At 43.5% G+C, this 19693-nt stretch overlaps 1 protein-coding gene across 2 annotated transcripts; it reads left to right on the forward strand.

The window, feature by feature from the left end:
* The first annotated feature begins 483 nt into the window (after positions 1 to 483).
* LOC104922715 (ras-GEF domain-containing family member 1C) lies at positions 484 to 19272 on the forward strand. 2 transcript variants are annotated; one of them, XM_010735622.3, is made up of 14 exons: positions 484 to 916; positions 11830 to 12045; positions 12250 to 12372; positions 12562 to 12699; positions 14316 to 14537; positions 15663 to 15737; positions 16166 to 16267; positions 16846 to 16948; positions 17042 to 17121; positions 17217 to 17312; positions 17413 to 17508; positions 17591 to 17714; positions 17832 to 17904; positions 17988 to 19272. In XM_010735622.3, exons 2-14 carry the CDS (start codon positions 11836 to 11838, stop codon positions 18010 to 18012), a joined length of 1467 nt encoding a protein of 488 aa, XP_010733924.1. In that variant the 5' UTR covers positions 484 to 916; positions 11830 to 11835; the 3' UTR covers positions 18013 to 19272. The 2 variants fall into 2 exon arrangements, with proteins under 2 accessions (XP_010733924.1, XP_010733925.1); XM_010735623.3 differs by having other exon boundaries at positions 16169 to 16267.
* Positions 19273 to 19693: the final 421 nt, after the last annotated feature.

Consider the following 19693-nt stretch of genomic DNA (forward strand, 5'->3'; position numbering starts at 1 on the left):
GCTGGAGGGTGTGTGATGTACGTGTTTGTGTGTTGAGACAACAGAGGGAGAGAGAGAGTCTACAACTACTGCTCACCCACAGCACCATCAGACTGGAGATACAATAAACTACCGGAAACCGAATTTCCCTTCAAAATAAAAGCTGTCAGCTGTTATACACAATACTCATACTGTTATACTTAATAATGCTACAAACACACTGAGCCCCCGGGACCCCATTGCACTGCAGTAATCTTGTCCAGAATTTATTTAAGATTACATTAACTCTCATGTTACTACAGGCCTAAATCATTGTGTTTAATTTGTTCAACTTTGACAAGATGCAATACAGGTGTTGTTGATGGTATCAGAAAGCTCATTAAAAGCTCAACACCCTCTTGGCATGCTTCTACAAGCCATAAAAAAAAAAAAAAAGAAATTCACTGCGCGTCTTATTTTGAAAATCGAAAGCGGAAGTAAAACCACAGTGCACTGTGCACGCTTGACATGTGTGTAAGTAGTTCCCTCTCCTCTCCTTCGTCTAACCACTTGCTCCGAGGACGTGTGGATGTGCTGTGCGCTTCGCTGTGTCTCCGTGGCGCAGGACAGGACGGTCGCCACGCCTTCAGGGACGCACTTTTCCACGGCGTCAGCTCTCCGCCTGTGTCCCCCCCTCCACCACCACCACCACCACCACCACCACCAGTATTCACCGGTGGAAGCCCGTCCAGAGCCAGGACATCCTCAACAATCAACAGACATTTCCTCCACTTACATCAATCAGGCTGCGCCTCTGGAGTCCGGCTCTACTTCTGCCGTGGATGTCAGCTGAACGGGCTGTTTTGTAAACGCTCATTAATTTGGGAATATTTGGAGTTTAATTAATTTGACATCGCATACAAACCGGATCAAAGATGGGGATCAAAGTGTAGTGCTGGTAAGTGTCATATATATATATATATATATATATATATATATATATATATATATATATATATAAGGTTACCCCACTACTACCATATTTGCATATTGAGATTGCGCTCACGCCTACAGCCTGTGTGCGTGCCTTGTGTGCGTGCCTTGTGTGCGCGTGTGTTTATGCGCTTCATAATCAGCCTCTTTTACGCACGCGTCCTATTTATCGTGACTGGAACACGCTGTGTCGTCACAGTTGGAACTTTACTAGCAACAGTGATGACATCATAAGTCCTTATCGTGTCGGAGATAGTGAGGCGCCTCTTGCATCACTTTACTACGATGGGAGCATCACGGTCCGTGGTGTGAGTCAGCGGTGTCCAGGCTCTATTTTAAAGGGCGTGTGAGGAGGGGGGGGGGGGATCCGGACTCACTGCGTCTGCTGCCTCTGGCACATATATAGGAGAGAGGAGTCAGCAGTAGTCGGATGGATAGCGTTGAAAAACGAAGACAGTAGCAGCTCATAACAAATGTCACATGTTACTGTGTTGTTGACAGGGGTTGTTTAACTTGGCTACGTTGCTGCAAAGCTTATCTCATTCTGTGTAATAATGATTTTCTCAGTGTGTGTGTGAATTTTGAGGGATTATTTGAGGGAGCCAGGACAGGATGAACAGGTGTGGCACTGTTGACATTTTACTAAAAAATCTGCATCATCCCCTAAAGCATCCAAGAGGTGGTAAGCAGCCTTTTCACCCAAGGGTGATGTAGCAGCTTGCACAGGCTTACCAACACAAACCTAAAAGAAGGATTTGTTATCTTTCTCTGGCAGCTTAACGCAAGGTGTGTGCTCTGTCAGAAACCAGTTAGGTAGGAAGGTTGCTGTTGTTGATAGTACTGGTAAAGCCACTTCTTTCCCCCCCTGAGCACACCCTCAGCTCTGGTCTCCTTCACATCCTCAGCCAGGCTGCACCTCCCTTCACGTTTCGTGACTGTGTCCTTTCAGCTCGGAGCTCCAAGAAACAGCAGCTTCACTCACCTCTTTCTAAACACATGCCCTGCTTTGTCTTTACTTACCCGCTCCTGGGAACCTGAAACCCTGGGAAATGTGTGTTTGCTCACCCTCACCTTCACTGGCAGGGTGTGCTTAAATGACCAGAGGGCTGAAAAACAAACATTCCGTGTCGTGCTTTGTGAAATGACAAAATGCTGCGAGTCAATTCTTTGATTTCATCCAGTCTGAATTATTTCAGCCCTGCACCTTCATTCCATTAGCACCCTTTGACTTTGTCCTCCAGCGATCAAGACCCTGTGCAGCTCTTTGTTGCACCTCTTGAGCTTGTCCGTGCTGTGCCCAGAAAGCCTCTCTCTCTCGTCCCTGGCAATAGAACCAAAATGACAGCTTCGTTCTAACAGTTACAGTAGATGCGGGATGTATGAGTCACCCAAGTTAGGGGTCTGTCAGAAGTCGCCGGTGACGAGCCTGCAGGTACAGACACAGACTTACAGCACATGTTCCCTCCAATTCAGGCCAAGTCTGCAGAGAATAACAGGTGTGCTGTTAATGAGGGCATCATTTGTTTTTGACGTGAGATTGAGAGAGGCAAGTTCCCAGAGAGTGAGGCCAGTCATGGTGAGGAGTGTGAGTTTATGGAGAGAGAAAGAGAGGAGGCAGACCTGCATGTCTGTCTGGGGCAGGTCGACAGGGAGGTAAACACAGTAGCTGTTAGTCTGGTAGCAATGACAGCTTTATCACCACCACAAGGTTTATGGCTGTGTGTGTATGGGGGAAGGGGGTTGGCAGTGTGTGTTTGTGTGTGTGTGTGTGTGTGTGTAGGACTCATAGATCACATGCGGTTCTACTCCATAGGCTTGACAGAATTCCACTACTGCCTTGTGGCGGAGCAGGAATCCAGTACAAAGTCCTGCTGCCGATTCTGTTCTGTGTTCATGATGAATTCAGTTTTATTATGCGGCCGTTAAACACACACACAAGGCAACCAAATCTTTTTTTTTTTTTTTACTTCTTTAAATGAATCACTCACTTGTCCATGCTGGCATTGGCTGCATGTTTGAGTGGTCTGTCAGCAGAAAAGAGCAATTTTTAGTTCTTCTTTTTTAAAAGATAGTTCCTTGGGAAGTTACAAAACATTAAAAGGAAACAAATAGATTAAAAAAACATAATTATACAGAAGAAACGCTTGATTTTGTATATTTTCATTTCTATTTGTGTATTATCTCAGGGCTAAATGGGGAAATTCCCAAAGTTCTCTTCACAAAAGTTTCCCCTGTGCTACTGGATTGTCAACGATGTTTGATTTTTTATTTTTTTTCACCCACACCTTATACAAACAACCCCTCAGCCCACGGGGAGCTCGATTGGAAAAGGGGACAGAACATCGTGATGGCCTGTGTACCTGACAGGCCTTCAGATGTCATTTGGCTCCTTGGCAGCTTTGCCGCTGACACCGGGGATGATGAGAGTCATCTCGCCGACAGGCCGATGCAGACAGAGATCACATGTGGAATCACTCTGTCACAGACGGCCGCCCTGTGACAGGAGCAAAAGATGGAGAGAGAGGAAGATAGAGAGAGAGAGGGGGAGGAGCGGGGATTTTGATAGAATAAAAGAGGGAAGAGGGGGTGCCACAGTGGGGACTCAACAGGCATCTAATTACCTCCCAACAGGAGCCTTGACTCCATGGAAACGTTCTATCCTGTCCAGGGCTGGTCTTAGCTGCCTCCACATGGCCTGCATGCTGTCATATGGGCAGCTATTGACAGCCTTGTCTTTATGGATTGGCTGGGTTAAAAAAGCAATGGAACATGATTATATCCCTGGTGTGTTCCATGAACCGCCGGAGTAAGCATATAGATTACACCATCAGGCTTCAAGTAATGAATTTTTTTCCCTATGTGAACAGTATGTTCAAAGTCAGAATATAATTTGGTTTATCAGGCAGGAGAACTGCTGGACTCCTGAGGTACGGGCTGACAGTTGTGACACCAAATTATGACTGCTGGTACACTGCGGAGCTTTTTGTCTGTAGTAGTGCTACTGAGCAATGTTTTGAATGAGTGGTTGAACGCTCTGTTTGTATTCTGCACACAAACACAACACACCGCTGGTTTTTACGCTACTTCACTGATCAATAGTTGGCGACGGAGGCATGCAGAGAATTATAGTAATGTGCCAACAAAGGCAGTGAAGAAGGAGAACGCTACCTAGTAAACATGAATATAGCAACATATTCTAATGTGCCATGTGCAGGAGGTGTGAATGCAACATGAATCTGTTTCATGGTATGAGAGCGTGCCATGTTCTAGCTCCGCTCAAGAAGCTGCACGTGTCCAAAAAAACAAGATGTGAACTTGAAATCTCTTCATGCAACGAGTTGCGGATTAATGAAGCACGTATTCCGACCTCCGTCCGTCTCTAATCATATCAAAATACATGAGGTGCGAGTTGTCAACAGTCGAGGCCAAGCCAATCTCTCAGCGCTAATTAGTATGCTTCAACATCATACATCAGTAGTGACACGGCGCACGGTCTCTGCCCGTGCCGGTTGTAATGAGACGATAGATGTGCTTTATCAGAAAAGGAGGCAGCCATGATGAAATTAGTAACGTCAGGTTATTAGATTTGCATCTGTTACCGCCGCGCTCATTAGTTTGCAGCGGTTATTGTGCAGGTGTGATTGAGACTAATACAATGCTGAGTAGATGATTGGATGAACAATCTAATTTTAAAAAGTGCTTAAAGGACTATTGTAGGATCTGCACGAAGACATTGTTTCATTCATCCTTTCTGCCTGGCTGCTCTTAAACTTTACGCTCTTATCACTGTTGTCCGAGTCCATTCAAATGAGCGCTGCATCCGGGGCGGTTGTAAATTGGAATATGATGAATAATACATGACTGTTTTTTAAAGCATTATAACCGTTGTGAATGACAGATTTAGAGCGCTCGTGGCTCAGACATAAACTATGCATCCTACTAAGAGTGAACCTGTGCTTAGCTCCAATTATCTCTGAGTAACATGATAGATTACCCAGACCCGTCACATGTCATAGACCTTCAGTACATTTTAGTACCATTTCCATCTACTCCGAAAAGATAGACTAGAATCAGAAGAGTATTTTTCACGCACGTGAAGTGGTTTGAAAGAGAAGTCAGTGGATAATGGTGCTCAGCCCATAGAGTTCATCTCAAAAGCACGACTCTCTCTCAGCCTGACGGTTTGGTGATATGATTGATTCCATCTAAATGCAAATATTAGGCTGGTAACCGTTTGACTTCAAGGATTAAAAGTGAGCAATTGCTCACATGTAACACAGCCTCCGCATCTTGATTTGAAATGTGCAAAAACATCGAACTGAAGCCGCACCTCTTGGAGGACGGAGAAGGAAGGACCTCACTTGGATTAAGATACACTTTAAGATTAAGATGCCCTATTTGCAAGCACACACACAAACAGAAACACATGCATGAACACAACTATGTCCAAACTCGCTCAGGAATGAGGATGGATGCACACATGTGCAGGGTGTGTTAGTGGAGGAGAATTCCCAGTGAGCTTTACATTAAGGCTGACGGAGCTGGTGGGTGTGAAACAGGTGCCAGAATGTCAGCATGACCCCCGATCAGACACTAAAGGGGGATTCCAATAAAAGGGATTTGGGAAGTGTGTCCCTGTTGAGCCACGAGAGCAATTCCCAACCTCTGTCAAGCTCGTATCACAGCGAGAGTCTGGGGAACGGGTGGGGAGCTGGAATGCCTGGTCGGTAATTCAATCCTGTGTTTGGCTGCTGTGTGGGTGCAAGTGTGCATGCATGTGTTGTTTTTTTTTGTCAAGACACAATGAACTCATTTGTTTTCTGCTTCACTCCTCCCCAAACACAGGCATACCATAAACCAACAGTAGTGTGCTAGTTTTATTCTGTTGAAACGCGTGCGCGGTGACATATGAGCGGTCTCTTTAGTGTCAGCGGCGCCAGGCAGTCACCATGTAGCTCAGCAGCCAGATTGGCTCGGCCCCTGTACCTCGGCATTCAGTTTGGACGCCAATACACTTTTGGGGCTCCTGTTGAGACTGGGGATGATGGGCAGGGGGCCAAGAAGCCTCCCATGCCAGCAGCTCCCACTGGGATAGCAGGCTGCTGCAGGGCCATCTGTACAGGCGTCCTGACTGGACTCATTGGAAAGTAGGGCGTGATGAAGGAGAAGAGGGGGGGAATGGAGAGGGGACATGTGGCAGGGATAGGGGAGTGAGAGGCTGGATGACAAAGAGGTGTTTACTTTCTTTTAAGCCCATGCCATCATGAGAATACTATACTTTTTTCTCTAGTCGCATCATTTTCAGCTTTCAAAGAACACAGTGGAAGATTTAGGCCATGAGGTGCAATACTCTGAGGCACACAAAACAGTGTCAGGACCAAAAATACGCGAGTATCTGCTTTTTTAGAGTGCGCTCTCAAAATAGATGGAAGTGTTGAAAATGGGATGTGTTAAAGGAGCGAACATGTGGATCTTAAATTAGAAAAGAAGCGTTGGAGTATGTAAATCAGTCCGCGAGGAGGGAAGCAGGGATTCATATGATGGAGTCTGCAAATGAAAAGAGGAGTTTAGTGACTCTGACAGGAGGCGAATTTAACATTCATAAAGCCTAGACTGCCTGCACACTACCCTGGGGGTGAATATCACCCTTTCACCCTCCCTGCACAGAACACCTCTCGCTCCTATCTTTGCCATCTTTTTCCTACTCATTGCATCTGACTTTGACCTCTGAAATCAGGAAGCAACTATAGAAACAAGGAGTATATCTGTTGCAATATCTGTGCCGGATATTTGCTGTGCTTACCTGCTCCTGCTTAAAGAATAGCATTGCATCACGTCTTGGTTTCAATCTTGCTTGGAGGTGTTTCTCAGTATTGATATGCTGTTTCTTTTCTGTAAAAAAAACTATTTTGTTCAGCCAGTTATATGTAAGCAGTCCTAATGCAAGAAAGCACAAAACCTCCACTTTATATATTTGATCTTTTCACCCAACAAAATAAACTTGTCGCTTGTCAAAAAATCAAGGCCTTCTTTAGTTGAATATGATCTGCTGGTGCCAGAATAGTTTGAATTGGCCATTTCTGTATCAGCTGTACCCACAAGGATATGAAAACAACTTTGAAAACATGCCTGCTTGGGACTTGCTCAGGGATGAATTCCACTGGGCAAAGATAAAAATGTTTTTTATAGGTTGGTACAATCATTCATGTAATTTTGGAAAAAGTAAAACTCTGTGGGGATTTTTTCCTATACCATCTGTATTTCAGAAATACAGCTCATTCTTCTCCAAACTTAAATATTTCAGTGCCCCTATGAAAGGATCTAGACCATCTCTGCCACTATTAAAAAGAATGCAGGCATGTAGCTTGTCCTTAACTTTCATTTGAGGCGATGATGAATAGACATGGCCAGCAGTGCCAATGAATCAAAGTCAACCGTGACAGCCCTAATGGATCTTAAAGTCTTTCTCTTGAAGACCTCTTTCAAAAAATGTCCCTGACTGCTATATGTAGGCTTGAAACTGAGCCAAGCAGCAGACCATTATTACAACAACGACCCCAGGGTGACTTTGGATCCATCCTCCCCCACCGAGGACCCTTAACTCTTCACCTTTGACACATGACTGCTGAGTGGCAGAGGTCAGACAGTGGTTTGATTCCTTCTGAATAAGCCTCTTCAGTCTTAATGGAGAGCTGTCTCTAATGCTCATCGTCCTCATCCATTAACTGGAAGAACTGATTTGTCAGCAGCTTTGTCACCATTCTGCTCCACCAACACACACACACAAAGGTAGGTAGGTAGGTATGTGTGAGTAATGCAATTCATGTGGTGAAACAGGTTTTACGGAGAGCATGATGGCGATGGTTTCAAGAAAACTGGAATTAGCAAAGTGGTGAAGCTGTTAGACAACTTCAAGCTGCTTTGTCATGTTAGGAATGCCATTGTTTCATCAACACACACCACACGTGTACACACACACACACACACAGAGATAACCAGACAGTCAAGGGTGCTGATAAAGACGGCGTGTCTCCAGACAGTGCCATTCTGTTAATCATGATAGAACAAAGCATGCAGGATCCCCTGATGGCAACGATAGCGGCCTGACGGGATTACAAGACAAAACACGCGCACACACATGCACGTTGCAAGGCCTTGAACAATGACACTCCTCCAGCTGTCTAGACTGAGTGCAGGGCTGCCTTTGGCTAGCTGCTGGAGATCTCAGGGGGGATTAGCGCACACCACTAGACTCACCTGTTCTTAGATGCTTCTGTTTTTTCATGCAGTGTTGATGCAATATGACAGGCACAGAGGGGCCTGGCCCGGTATCATGAGGCATGGAAACAAGTTATACATATAGAGTACAGCTGTGGATGATGTGAGAATATTCCTGGAGTTTACAGATCTTCTGCTTACAAATAAAAAGATAAATTCAAAGGCAGTATCACTCACACACTTTGCTCAGTTTCACACACTCTGAGTTTTAGTTGCTACAACCTTACTTGGTCTAGTATGACCAGTAGATTATGTTAGTTACCAAACATGGATATTTGGCTCATGGGTACCTGGATATTTCTGTTAAACTGACATTACTGAATCACTTTGTAATGTATGACTGTTCTCGACTTGTGCAGCTGTTGCGCAATGTTTTAGCATGTCTCAGATAAACATTTCAGTGGTTTGGCAATCATGATTTCTTTAAGTACGGCAACATTTACATTGCATTCCTATACTAGTAGTGGCTAACCAAGCCTCAGGCCTCTAGTCTCAAATAAGATAACTACTTTTAGTAACACTTCATTTCAACAAGCCACCTACAGATGATTTATTTAGTATTTGTAACAACTGATTGATTACAAAACTGATTAGTGAGATTAAATAATCAATTTAAATGCTTTGATTAGGGTTCAGCCACAAAGAACATCAAGGTTACTCTGTAGATGAGCTGTTCTACATGCAGATAGATTGAAACAGTTAAACTGGTACAAATACTCTGTATAAAAGCTATTCAAAGTGCTACCCCTTTATCTTCTCCGCCTTCTGAGATTATTTCCATCTTTAAATGTGTGATCTTTAACCTCAGCTGATAGTTAACTCAACTGACATCACTTGTGGCAATTTATCAGATCTTGGCACACTAACCCTGAAGCATCGAAAGGTTTTCATGAAACTTTTTCATACATACATTAGCACTCCCCAAAACATGTAAACACACTATGTGATGTGTAAAATTAGTGGAGTTCCCCTTTAAAGCAACTGACACTAGAGAATTCTCAGAAATTAGATTCAATGTCTTTTTCCTCTAACTGTCACTTGAGACCAAAATGATAGCTGTTCAGCGAAAATTCACGAGTGCAGCACCCCTCTTCTTTGTCTGTGTCAGGCACAGTGAGACTAAAGTGTAGTGTGTCATACACAGACACTGATGACTGGTCTATCTGTAGAGGAGTTACCTGACTGACATCTGCTCACACGCTACAGACTGTATCGACTGTGATGAAATGATGAATCAGAGCTGGGTGAAATGCTGCAGGGAGGAGAGGGAAGAGCCGAGGAGGAAGCAATTGGGAGAAATAAGGAGAGCGAAGATTATCACAAACGATAAGAGGGAATCATTGGCAGTGTGGCCACGTAGAATAACACTCTCAGTTACTCCCATACATAAATGAATACAAACACACTGGTGTGAGATGACTCAGATAAACTCCTGGATTTAGTCACACTCTCTCCTAGAGCAGACTTTGTCTTTCTGTCTGTCCTATCAGAGAAAGTTCCTTCTAATAATTCTTTGTTTCTTCATCTGTGTTGTCATAAAGCCTTCTTAGATTTGTGCATTCCTCTGTTTATCATGTCTTCTCTGTGGCTGCATGTTGTAATCCAATCTACGGGAGGTCACTGCAAGGACACCCCAGACTTCCCCCTTGTGGAATCTAATCTTGACAGTGACAATCACTTTTATAGAGGGAAAGTAGCTCAAATGTTGTTTTAGAGTGACTATTACAGTAATATTTTTCAACAGAGATTCTGTGTTAATGTCTTAAAAGCTTCTTCAAGTTCAGGCCAATGAGAGACACACACAGAGATATGAGTTATTTCTCAGTGGGTGGTCAATCGGATGTCCAGAGTGTCACCTGCTCGGTCACATTTTACCATGTCTGTTGTTTTTTTGTCCTACAGTCATAGTTTCACATAGCGGGCTGCGATAGAGGTGCAATGATTGTAGCTCTAAGAGGCACACAAGTAGATGTCAGCCGTCTATAACCACAACACATGAGAGGTGAGGCTGCAGGTTTCAGCGGTCTAAAGTAGGAAGGAAGACTGTGAGAGCACCCCACAGAAAGCATTCACCATCCCCCAGCCTTTTGTGTGCCTGTCTGCGTGCGTTTGTGTCTAAGGTGTGTACGAGTGCATGAATAAGTGCTCATGTGCAATAGAACAGGGAGAACAAAGGAAAGCTGAACCCATCACACAGGAAACTTGAGACATGCGCTACGCTTCTGCATGCTTGCACGTGCTTGACCTTTTACTCCAGGGACCCGTGACACTCGGGACAGTTTATCGTAGTGGCTGATAGGCAAGAGGTGGGGGAGGGTAACTGAAGGTCACCAGAGGATGAAACGATTGGACCATTCCTTGGTTTTCTATAGTGATTTAGGATGATAGCAGCTGTGGCCATAGTGTGCTACACCCATTCTGAGAATTTCTTTTAAATGTTGCTGCTCTCTGCTCAGATTAAGGTCATTTTAATAAAGATCTGCCTAACATCAGAGTGAGAAAAGGGGTTTTTTCTACCATTCTTAAGGTTTACTACAATAATACTGTGTATATTTGGGTCTATGGGGCTGTTGGCTGAGCTATAAACAGCAGGAAGAATATGACGTGTTTACATCTGAAATAACTTCCTGCGTGTTGCTTGAGGTCTCACTGTCAGCAAGTGGGTTTGCTGCTTTTCTCGTGACTCCTGCGGGCAGAGAGGCTTTGTGCTTCTGAATTTGCCTGAAGGCACCCAGAGACTACAAACGACCTCGGTGATGACGAGGTATTGAGGTACACCAGATTGAGGCAGTGAGGGCAGGAAAATAATGTTTTATTTGCCAGTTTTCACCTACAAAATAACATTTAATTGACCACTATTGTTTATTTTCTCCAACATGGCATCTTAAAACTTGTTCATGAAGGAGGGACCTTTATAATTTATCAGTTTCATGTAGATGACATTAAGGTCATGGTGAGCAATTATGATAATTGCGCCCTGAGGACCACAATGCTCTCTGTTTCTGTCGTATCTCTACTCCAGGATACAGTATAGTAAGTGCTTCTTTCCACTACAACTGCAGAGTCGGTCCATTGAGGGAAGGACTGTGTTGAATTTTTAAAAAGTGTAACCCAAAGCATTCTTAAAGGGAAAGACATACAGGACATATATGGAGGGCGTGCGATCGCTTTCAGGCAGAAACAGTCTCCACGGCGACTGCGTGACCCACATTTCCGTCCTCTCCTCTGTCTTGTCGATGTGGGAGACGGGGGGCAGCTGTTGTGGGGTATTCCGTATCCCCCGACGACGGCAGCGGGTCATCAGTTTGGCGCAATGAGTGTGTTTCTGCTTTGAATGAGAGTGAATAGGAGACGATGCACTCGGAGGAAGAGGACTCAGGCTGAATGAGAGGCTTTGTAGATCTATTGCAGTGAGAGTGTGAAAGAGAGAACGATGCCTGTATCACCATTACGACCAGTTGCTAGAAGTGGAGTAGCTGTGTGAGCAAAATCTGCATCAAATTCATTTCCTCTTCCAAATTCAAATGATCTCCTACCAGTAATGTCCGTCTTCCTCATTCTCTCCACATCCTGCTGACGTTTTCTTTCTCCCTGTTATAGACAGGAATGCCCCAGACTGTGTGCTCAGGCACCATGTTCACCACTCCCAGTGGCTTCAGCCCCCATCTGGCCTGTGCTGAGCCTGGGGAGGAGGAGGAGGCGCCACAGGAGGGCCCGGGGCCTGGGGCTTGCCTGGCCGATGGGCCCCCGATCACCTCCGCTTCCCTGGACACCCTGATCCAGAACCTTGTCCCCACTGCAGACTACTACCCCGAGGTAAACAGATATGTGCTAAAGTCACTCCACTGTTCATTATTAAATTCATCAGAAAGTCCGTTGCAGTTTATAGTAGTGACAGTGCTGCCAGTTATTAGGCATCAAAGTGCTGCTCTGCTTCCGTTAATTACAGAAAGCCGCAGTGTTTTTTATTGATGTGGTGGTGTAGTGTCTTAGTGAATGTCTCCTTGTGTCCTTTGACAGAAAGCCTATGTGTTTACCTTCTTGCTGAGCGCTCGTCTGTTCATCCCTCCTCCGGAGCTGCTGGCCAGGGTGTGTGAGCTGTGCATCAAACAGCAGCAGCTGGACCAGAGCCCACTCGATACGGTCAGCACTGCACCACACATAAATACATAACTCCAGTATGAACATGCACGAGCTAATGAACAGAAACAGACACACAGCAAAAGCATTGAGCCATGTTTGTGTTCTGCATGAAAGCAACCGCTGATTTATTTATTTTTTTATCAGATTGCTGACGTTCAGTAAACCTTTGTTTCACTTCTTCAACAACAGGCAAAAGTGCGCAAGTTTGGTCCCAAGATCCTGCAGCTGCTGACAGAGTGGACAGAGACGTTCCCGACTGACTTCAGGGACGAGAAGATGGTTGGACTCCTTAAAGACATCATCCACAGGATAGCGCCATGTGATGAGGTATGCTAATGACACAGAACAGACTTGTTTTCCATTTTTGGAAGGATAGGACAGGATAATAATGTGTGATGGGCTGCAAGACGCCTGATTTTGATCCACACTGTGGTTGTTGCCATTATAGCCTTTATAAGCTGCAGCTGCAGTGAGAAATGCTCTGATGGGGAACAAAATTCAATTATCATCACTACCACTGTAGCGGGGTGATGGAAGGAGTCAGTGAACGGTGAGTAGCCACAGCTCAGTGAGTTACACAATCTTACATTACAAGAGAGGAGAGGAGAGGAGAGGAGAGGAGAGGAGAGCGGAAGGAAGGAAGGAAGTAAGGAAGGAAGGATGTTAGAGGAGTGGCTGTATCTTTAGCCTCGAGGGAAGAGGAGGGAGAGAGATGGATGGACAAAATAGGGAGGGGGGGATGGGATACAGGGGCACAGAGATCAGAAGAGAAGGTAGAGGAGGAGGAGGGTGATGGAGTCAGAGTGGAAGGCGAGGAAAAAATGGAGGGAGGTGAAGAGAGGACAGAAAGAGGGGAAGGGCAGGTGGTGATGAATGTGCTGCTATTTGCAGCGTGCCGTCTACAGTATGGGTGTGTGTGCAAAGTGGGAGTTGTGGCTCTGGGTCATTCATGAGGCAGACTGGCCCAATAGTTATCTGGAGGGAGGGGCACAGAAACACACATTCCTGGTCACAACACGCAGCAAAACACAGCTGTTTTTGCTGCTAAATCTTGAAGTTTTGTAGATTAAAGGATTTCACCAAACCAAATATCAGCAAACCCTATGCATATATCACATCACTGATTTATTTATGACTGACTCCTTTAAGTGTAACCAGTATTTTACAGTTGATTTGAGCTAGTTTATATACAGGAAGGCACTTGTGTCCATAACTAATCAACATATTTTAGAGAGTAGAGTATGTTTTTCCCTCTGAAATGTAGAGTAGTGTGAAGTAGCATTAAATTCTAAATAGAAATTCTACTTAGTTCCAGTATTTAACTACAGGTACATAGTTACTTTCCATCACTGCACAATGGACCGTTATTGTATAATGTATGTACAAAGCTGTGGTACAAGTTGTGTAAGAGTGCACAGCAATGCAAAGATGCAAAAATGAGTACTAGAATAAATAAAGTACTTTATGTATAATAAGGTAATCTCTTTACAGAAATGGGTTCAGTATATTCACAATATACAGACTTGAATAATGAATAAATATAGACACCTTTGGGTGCCATGATGTGAACCTATAGTACTCGTACATCAAGGATAACAAGGATAACTACTGAGTTAATTCTTCACATGCAATATTAACTGGTTTTCTGGTAGAGTACTGCTGAACATCCATACTAATGTTACTCTGTATTACTAATACTAAAAAAAAAGTTCTGAAATAAAGAGCTTGTAGATAAAGAGTAAGCATGTTTGGCAGAGAATAAATATTACAACCCAGAAGTTCTTTTGATTTATGCCTATTACAGATCTATGAAGCATTGATAAATTATTCATTAAAGTCATTATTGACAGCTCCTCTCCTCTCCTCTCCTCTCCTCTCCTCTCCTCTCCTCTCCTCTCCTCTTCTCTTCTCTTCTCTTCTCTTCTCTTCTCTTCTCTCCTCAGGCATACTGGAAAACCCTGAACCAGGTGTTGCAGAAGCTCAGCCAGAGGCTGGCCCTGATGAGCCAGGGGGAAGAGAGCATTGTCAAGGTCTCCCTCAACGCCTCCTCCATCTCTGACAAGCTGGTGGCCTTCAAAACCAAGCCTCCACCCATCCAGAAGGACATGCTCTCCATCTGCAACGACCCGTACACACTGGCACAGCAGCTCACCCACGTGGAGCTGGTGAGGAGAAGGGGAAGGGGAGGGAGAGGGAAGGAGGGAAGAGGGTGGGTTAGACAGAGGTCAGGGTAAGAGATGATAACAAGGATGGACGAGTGGGAGTGGAGCGGATGTTAGATGGGAGGGAAAGAAGAGAGAGCTAAGGATGGTGAAGCATGGGTGGATACATAGTGTTAGTCAAGGACATAACCATGGAATATGAGACATCAAATGAGCAGATGGAGTGGATAGAAAGAGATGGTCATGGAAAATTATAGAAAAAGAACAAAGCCAAGACAGATGGAAGGTATAATAAAAAAATAAAATTGGCAGAATCGCATAACATTGTGATCTTGTAGCATTTTGAAGCTTTCTGTAGTATAACCTTAATTATGACTTGTCAGCTATTCCAGCGCTGACAGGTCTTCACCCGGCGTAATAAAAAAGGGAATAATGCAATGAAACATACCCGAACAAAGGATCTCTGCAGCGTCCCTCACATTGCATGCATGGTGCCTTCGCTCTATTCATGTGTGTCTTAATGTGGACACGTGGATCCGGGGGTGGTTGTGTTTCTGCGTGTGTGCCTGAGAGAGCCTGTATCCTTGTCTGAGCGGTGACATCACCCCAGAAGTCAGTGATGTGCCCGGGGCTTCAAACAAAGGGGGATAAAACCACTGTTGATATATGTGACCTGACAGCTTCACACTCTGGCACACACACACAAAAGTAGAGAGAAAGAGAGAGACAGACAGGCAGGTACAGTGCAGACATACAAGACTATATCTATTATTTAGCAACATGCTAATTGTGATTTAAAAGCATTAGATGTCACTGTGCTCTCTGTCACTGTGTGTGTGTGTGTGTGTGTGTGTGTGTGTGTTTGTGTGCAGCAGTGTGTTTTTGTTTTGGATCCTATCACGAGTTGTTATGTGTCTAATGAGTCATTTTGATTTGCACATGTATGCGACAGCACATTTGTCTTTTAATAGAAGTGAATATTGTCTCTCGTGTCACTTTGAGGAAATACGATTCCAATGAGTCACGTCAATGAGTCATTACTTCCCCTTATTGATTGTCTTCCATTACTGAAATGAAAGAATTATTAATAGGACTTCCCCCACCGGTGTGCTTGTGTGTTGTTTCCAGGAACATTTGAGTCATATTGGACCAGAGGAGTTTGTCCAAGCCTTTGTTCAGAAAGACCCACTCGATGGAACTCAGGTAAACATTCATTTATTTTTATTTTAAATCAATTTTTTGGGGTCTAATGTCTGATCAGAAGTGGCTGTATACAGCACATTATTCTAATATCACAAGCTATACAAGTGCTTCATCTGCTCTCTTTTTATGTTTCACTCTCTCCTCTTCCACCATCACTTGTTCACTTTTTTTTAGTATTCATTCACGCTCTCTTTCATTCACTTTCCCATCTGGCTGTCTTTCCCCTATAGTTTTTCTCGTGCCCTCCATTGATCGTGTTATTTCCCGCTCCCAGCTCGCTGTCTTTGTCATTTACGCATGCATAGGGAAGTGGTCAGCCAATAGATAGGAAGTTAATTAGGATCGAATGAATTCCCTATGGTTGCACTCCCTATACTGACTTATGTCTGCTCGTGTGTGTGTGTGTGTGTGTGTGTGTGTATCATCAGCAGCCATGCTTCAGTGACCAGAAGAAGAAAACCTCCAACCTGGAGGCTTATGTCAGGTGGTTCAACAGACTGTGTTACCTGGTAGCTACTGAGATCTGCATGGTGAGTGGCAAATGTTGATACACCAGGTGCTCATTTATCATCATGTTAGACTTAAGAAGCAAACAAAGGGAACACAACGTCTACTCATTATGGCAAAACTAAAGTACTGAAGGAACTTTTACCATGACACTATAAAGATGTTTCCTATTTTTATACATAATTTATATAATATAGTTCATATTATCTTCTCTAATTTGCTTAAGTAGAAATGTATTTCTAAAATATAATACTGAAATATCAGCATGTCACCTTACAGCATATATATCTTCATATTTTCTATATTTATTTATTAAAGTGACAGCTGGTTATTTTTTAATGTTTTAAACATTTTAGATATTCAAATTGTAAGACTAGATATTGTCGTAGTATTTCATTCTCAAAGACAAATGTCGGGGCAGCAGAGTGAGGCAATTTACTTTTCACAGAGCGTCACTGCCCCCTAATGTTCACTTTGTTTTATTGAATGCTCACTTGCAAAGCTAGTTCAACTGTTTATGCCGGTACATATGAGAGAGGTGACACTATGAAAAATTAATAAACAAAAAATCTGTTGCCTGTTTTTTTGTTGTTTTTTTAAGCCGGCGAAGAAGAAGCAGAGGGCCCAGGTGATAGAGTTCTTCATCGATGTTGCCAGGGAGTGTTTCAACATTGGCAACTTCAACTCCCTCATGGCCATCATCTGTAAGTCTTTTTATTGTGACATCTCAGAGTATTATCACTGGGAATTTTGTGTTGTAACCTTTATTAATAGTTGGAATATGTTTCCTCTTGTAGCCGGCATGAACATGAGTCCTGTGTCACGGCTGAAGAAGACTTGGGGCAAAGCCAAGACCGCCAAGTTCTTCATTCTTGAGGTAAACACAGTCCAAGGATTCTCTGAATAAAAAGTACAAGGCGCGTAATAACTTGAAGGTGACAGTGTGTTGCTTGTTGCTGTTTGCTTTGACAGCATCAGATGGATCCCACAGGAAACTTTTACAACTACAGGACAGCCCTGAGGGGGGCCGCCCATCGCTCTCAGACTGCCAACAGCAACAGAGAAAGGGTACAGCTATTACTCTGAAAGCATGTTGGCATAGAGTCAATCATTTATTTTCAACTTCATGTCGATGCTATATCTGTATCTGCCTGTTTTGTCTCTTCAGATCGTGATTCCCTTCTTCAGTCTGTTGATTAAAGACATTTACTTCCTGAATGAAGGATGTGCCAACCGGCTGCCCAATGGCCACGTCAACTTTGAGGTGAGCCAGTCTCCTTTTCTCCTGTTTCTGCATCATTTTACCCCCCGAAAAACTTTTTACTCAGTGTAATTTTGCTCCTTAGAAATTTGTGGAGTTGGCACGGCAGGTTGGGGAGTTCATGACATGGAAACAGGTGGAGTGTCCATTTGAGGAGGATCGGGCCATCTTACACTACCTCCACACTGCTCCCATCTTCAGCGAGGATGGTGAGAACCTGTTTTTGACTTTTGAATCTTCTCTGCACATGTTAATCAAAGTATTTGTTTGTGATGGCTTGTTTTTATTAACCAATATTAATTCTGTCTATTTACTTTCTTCCCCAGGACTCTACCTTGCCTCCTATGAAAGTGAGAGTCCGGAGAACCAGGGAGAGAAAGACAGATGGAAAGCACTCAGGTAAGAATGATAACACGTCAGATGATAAATGTCATTAAGTGTAGATCAACACAGTGTCCTAAATGTCCGTTTTCACCCATCAGGTCAAACGTTCTGGGAAAGACATGAGGCACTGACGGCAGCTAACCCTCCCACCAGCGAGGGACCGTGTGTTCTCATTGCACTAAAATGAACTGTGAAGGAACCTAGCTGGTACTTAGGTGTTTTTCTATGAAGAAATGTTAACAAAAAAAAAAGTACAAGATGAACGGGATTCATCAAGAGAGTGTGAAAAAAAATGAAACATGAACAACAAAAAAAAGTGAATTGAAAAAAGTTAAGCTACGGAAACTGGAGCAAAATGCCTTTGCAGCATATTAAGTATCGGTGATGAGGTACAGTATGTTGGAGAGGGATACTCGCAGCCTCTCCATTCCCCGTTCCCTCGATGTGTGTTTACTCTGTGAAGATATGTTTACTACTATAGAGAGTACAGTTACAGGGAAAACCACTTTATAAAATGAAATTCCTACTGATGCTATCGTTGTTTTTGTATTTGCTCTTCCCCACTTTTCTCTCTCTTTCTCTTCTCCTTTGACCCAAAGCCTTGTGTAGGTATTTAATTTAACTATTTTCCCCATTTACTTGTAATGTACTGTAATGAAACTTACAACGATGTGAAGGGCGCTGGCTAGCCCATATCAGCTGTCAAATTTTAGGTCTACTGAAGGAATGGCAACTGGGAAGATGAAAGAGGACATGCCTTGAGTATTTTATCGGTTCATCTCATGTGTACCTTTTATGTGTGTTTGTGAATCAGATGTTCATGCATTCATGTCTGTTCAGATTGTCACTGTCTCGTTTTGCATGAGAATGAGTGGAGAAGCCTGTTTATTGGTCATCTCTTCTTGTATTTTTATTTATTGTATTTTATTTCGGGGAAAGTGTCGGATGGGGAATCTGAAACGTTTCAAAAGTGTTTACTCCTTTTTAAATGTATTGTGCCATTAATGCAAGACAACTACAGTATAGCTTAACAGTCACAAGGCCAGGTGTAGATTGTGTACAGGTGACATTTTACCCCTCATCTTTCTGCTCTTCAGGAAGTTTTCTCTGACTGACGTTCAGTTGTCTGATATATTTATGGAGATTTCTGTGCTGACAGATGTATAGTTTTTATTGTAACTTTCATTTACTGAATATGAAGTCCAATGGCATGCTACGACAGGTGTTTTTAAAGGGGCATTAAGCGTATCCACCTTGTAAAGATTACTACTGCAACACAAACTTTGTAGTCACGATGCAATTCTTTTTTGCATATTTGTGGAAGGACAATGATGAATTGGAGACTTTTGTCTTTCTATAAAGTAAAGAGGGAAACTTGTGCCATATGAATCACTGCTTGTCATGACAATTCAGGTTCCTCCGACTTGAAACGTGTTGTTTATCGTTTTGTGGGATTGTCACTGAGCTTTGTTTTTTTGGCAGTTTTGTTGTGATTTGGGAGACGTTTTTGAGGGTGGGTGATACGAGGAGAGGGGGTGGTTTGGGGTAGGGTACGGGAACTGTGTAGTTATAAGCTTTTTAAACAGTCTTATTCAGTTTGCTATAATTGATTGATGTCAGTGTTTTCTCTTAAGAAGCACCTTTCCCTCCCGATAACAGACTGACTTTAATTCTCCCTCCTCATTTGTCATCAATAAACTTGCTTTCCCTGTAACACATCCCCCCATATAAGTTAGGACTATAGAGAGCCAGAGATGTGAAGTCAAACCTGCCATTCAAGGTGAAGACATGTTTTAATAAAACA

This window comes from Larimichthys crocea, chromosome I (assembly GCF_000972845.2).
Source record: "Larimichthys crocea isolate SSNF chromosome I, L_crocea_2.0, whole genome shotgun sequence".
In the NCBI taxonomy this organism is placed as follows: Eukaryota; Metazoa; Chordata; class Actinopteri; family Sciaenidae; genus Larimichthys; species Larimichthys crocea.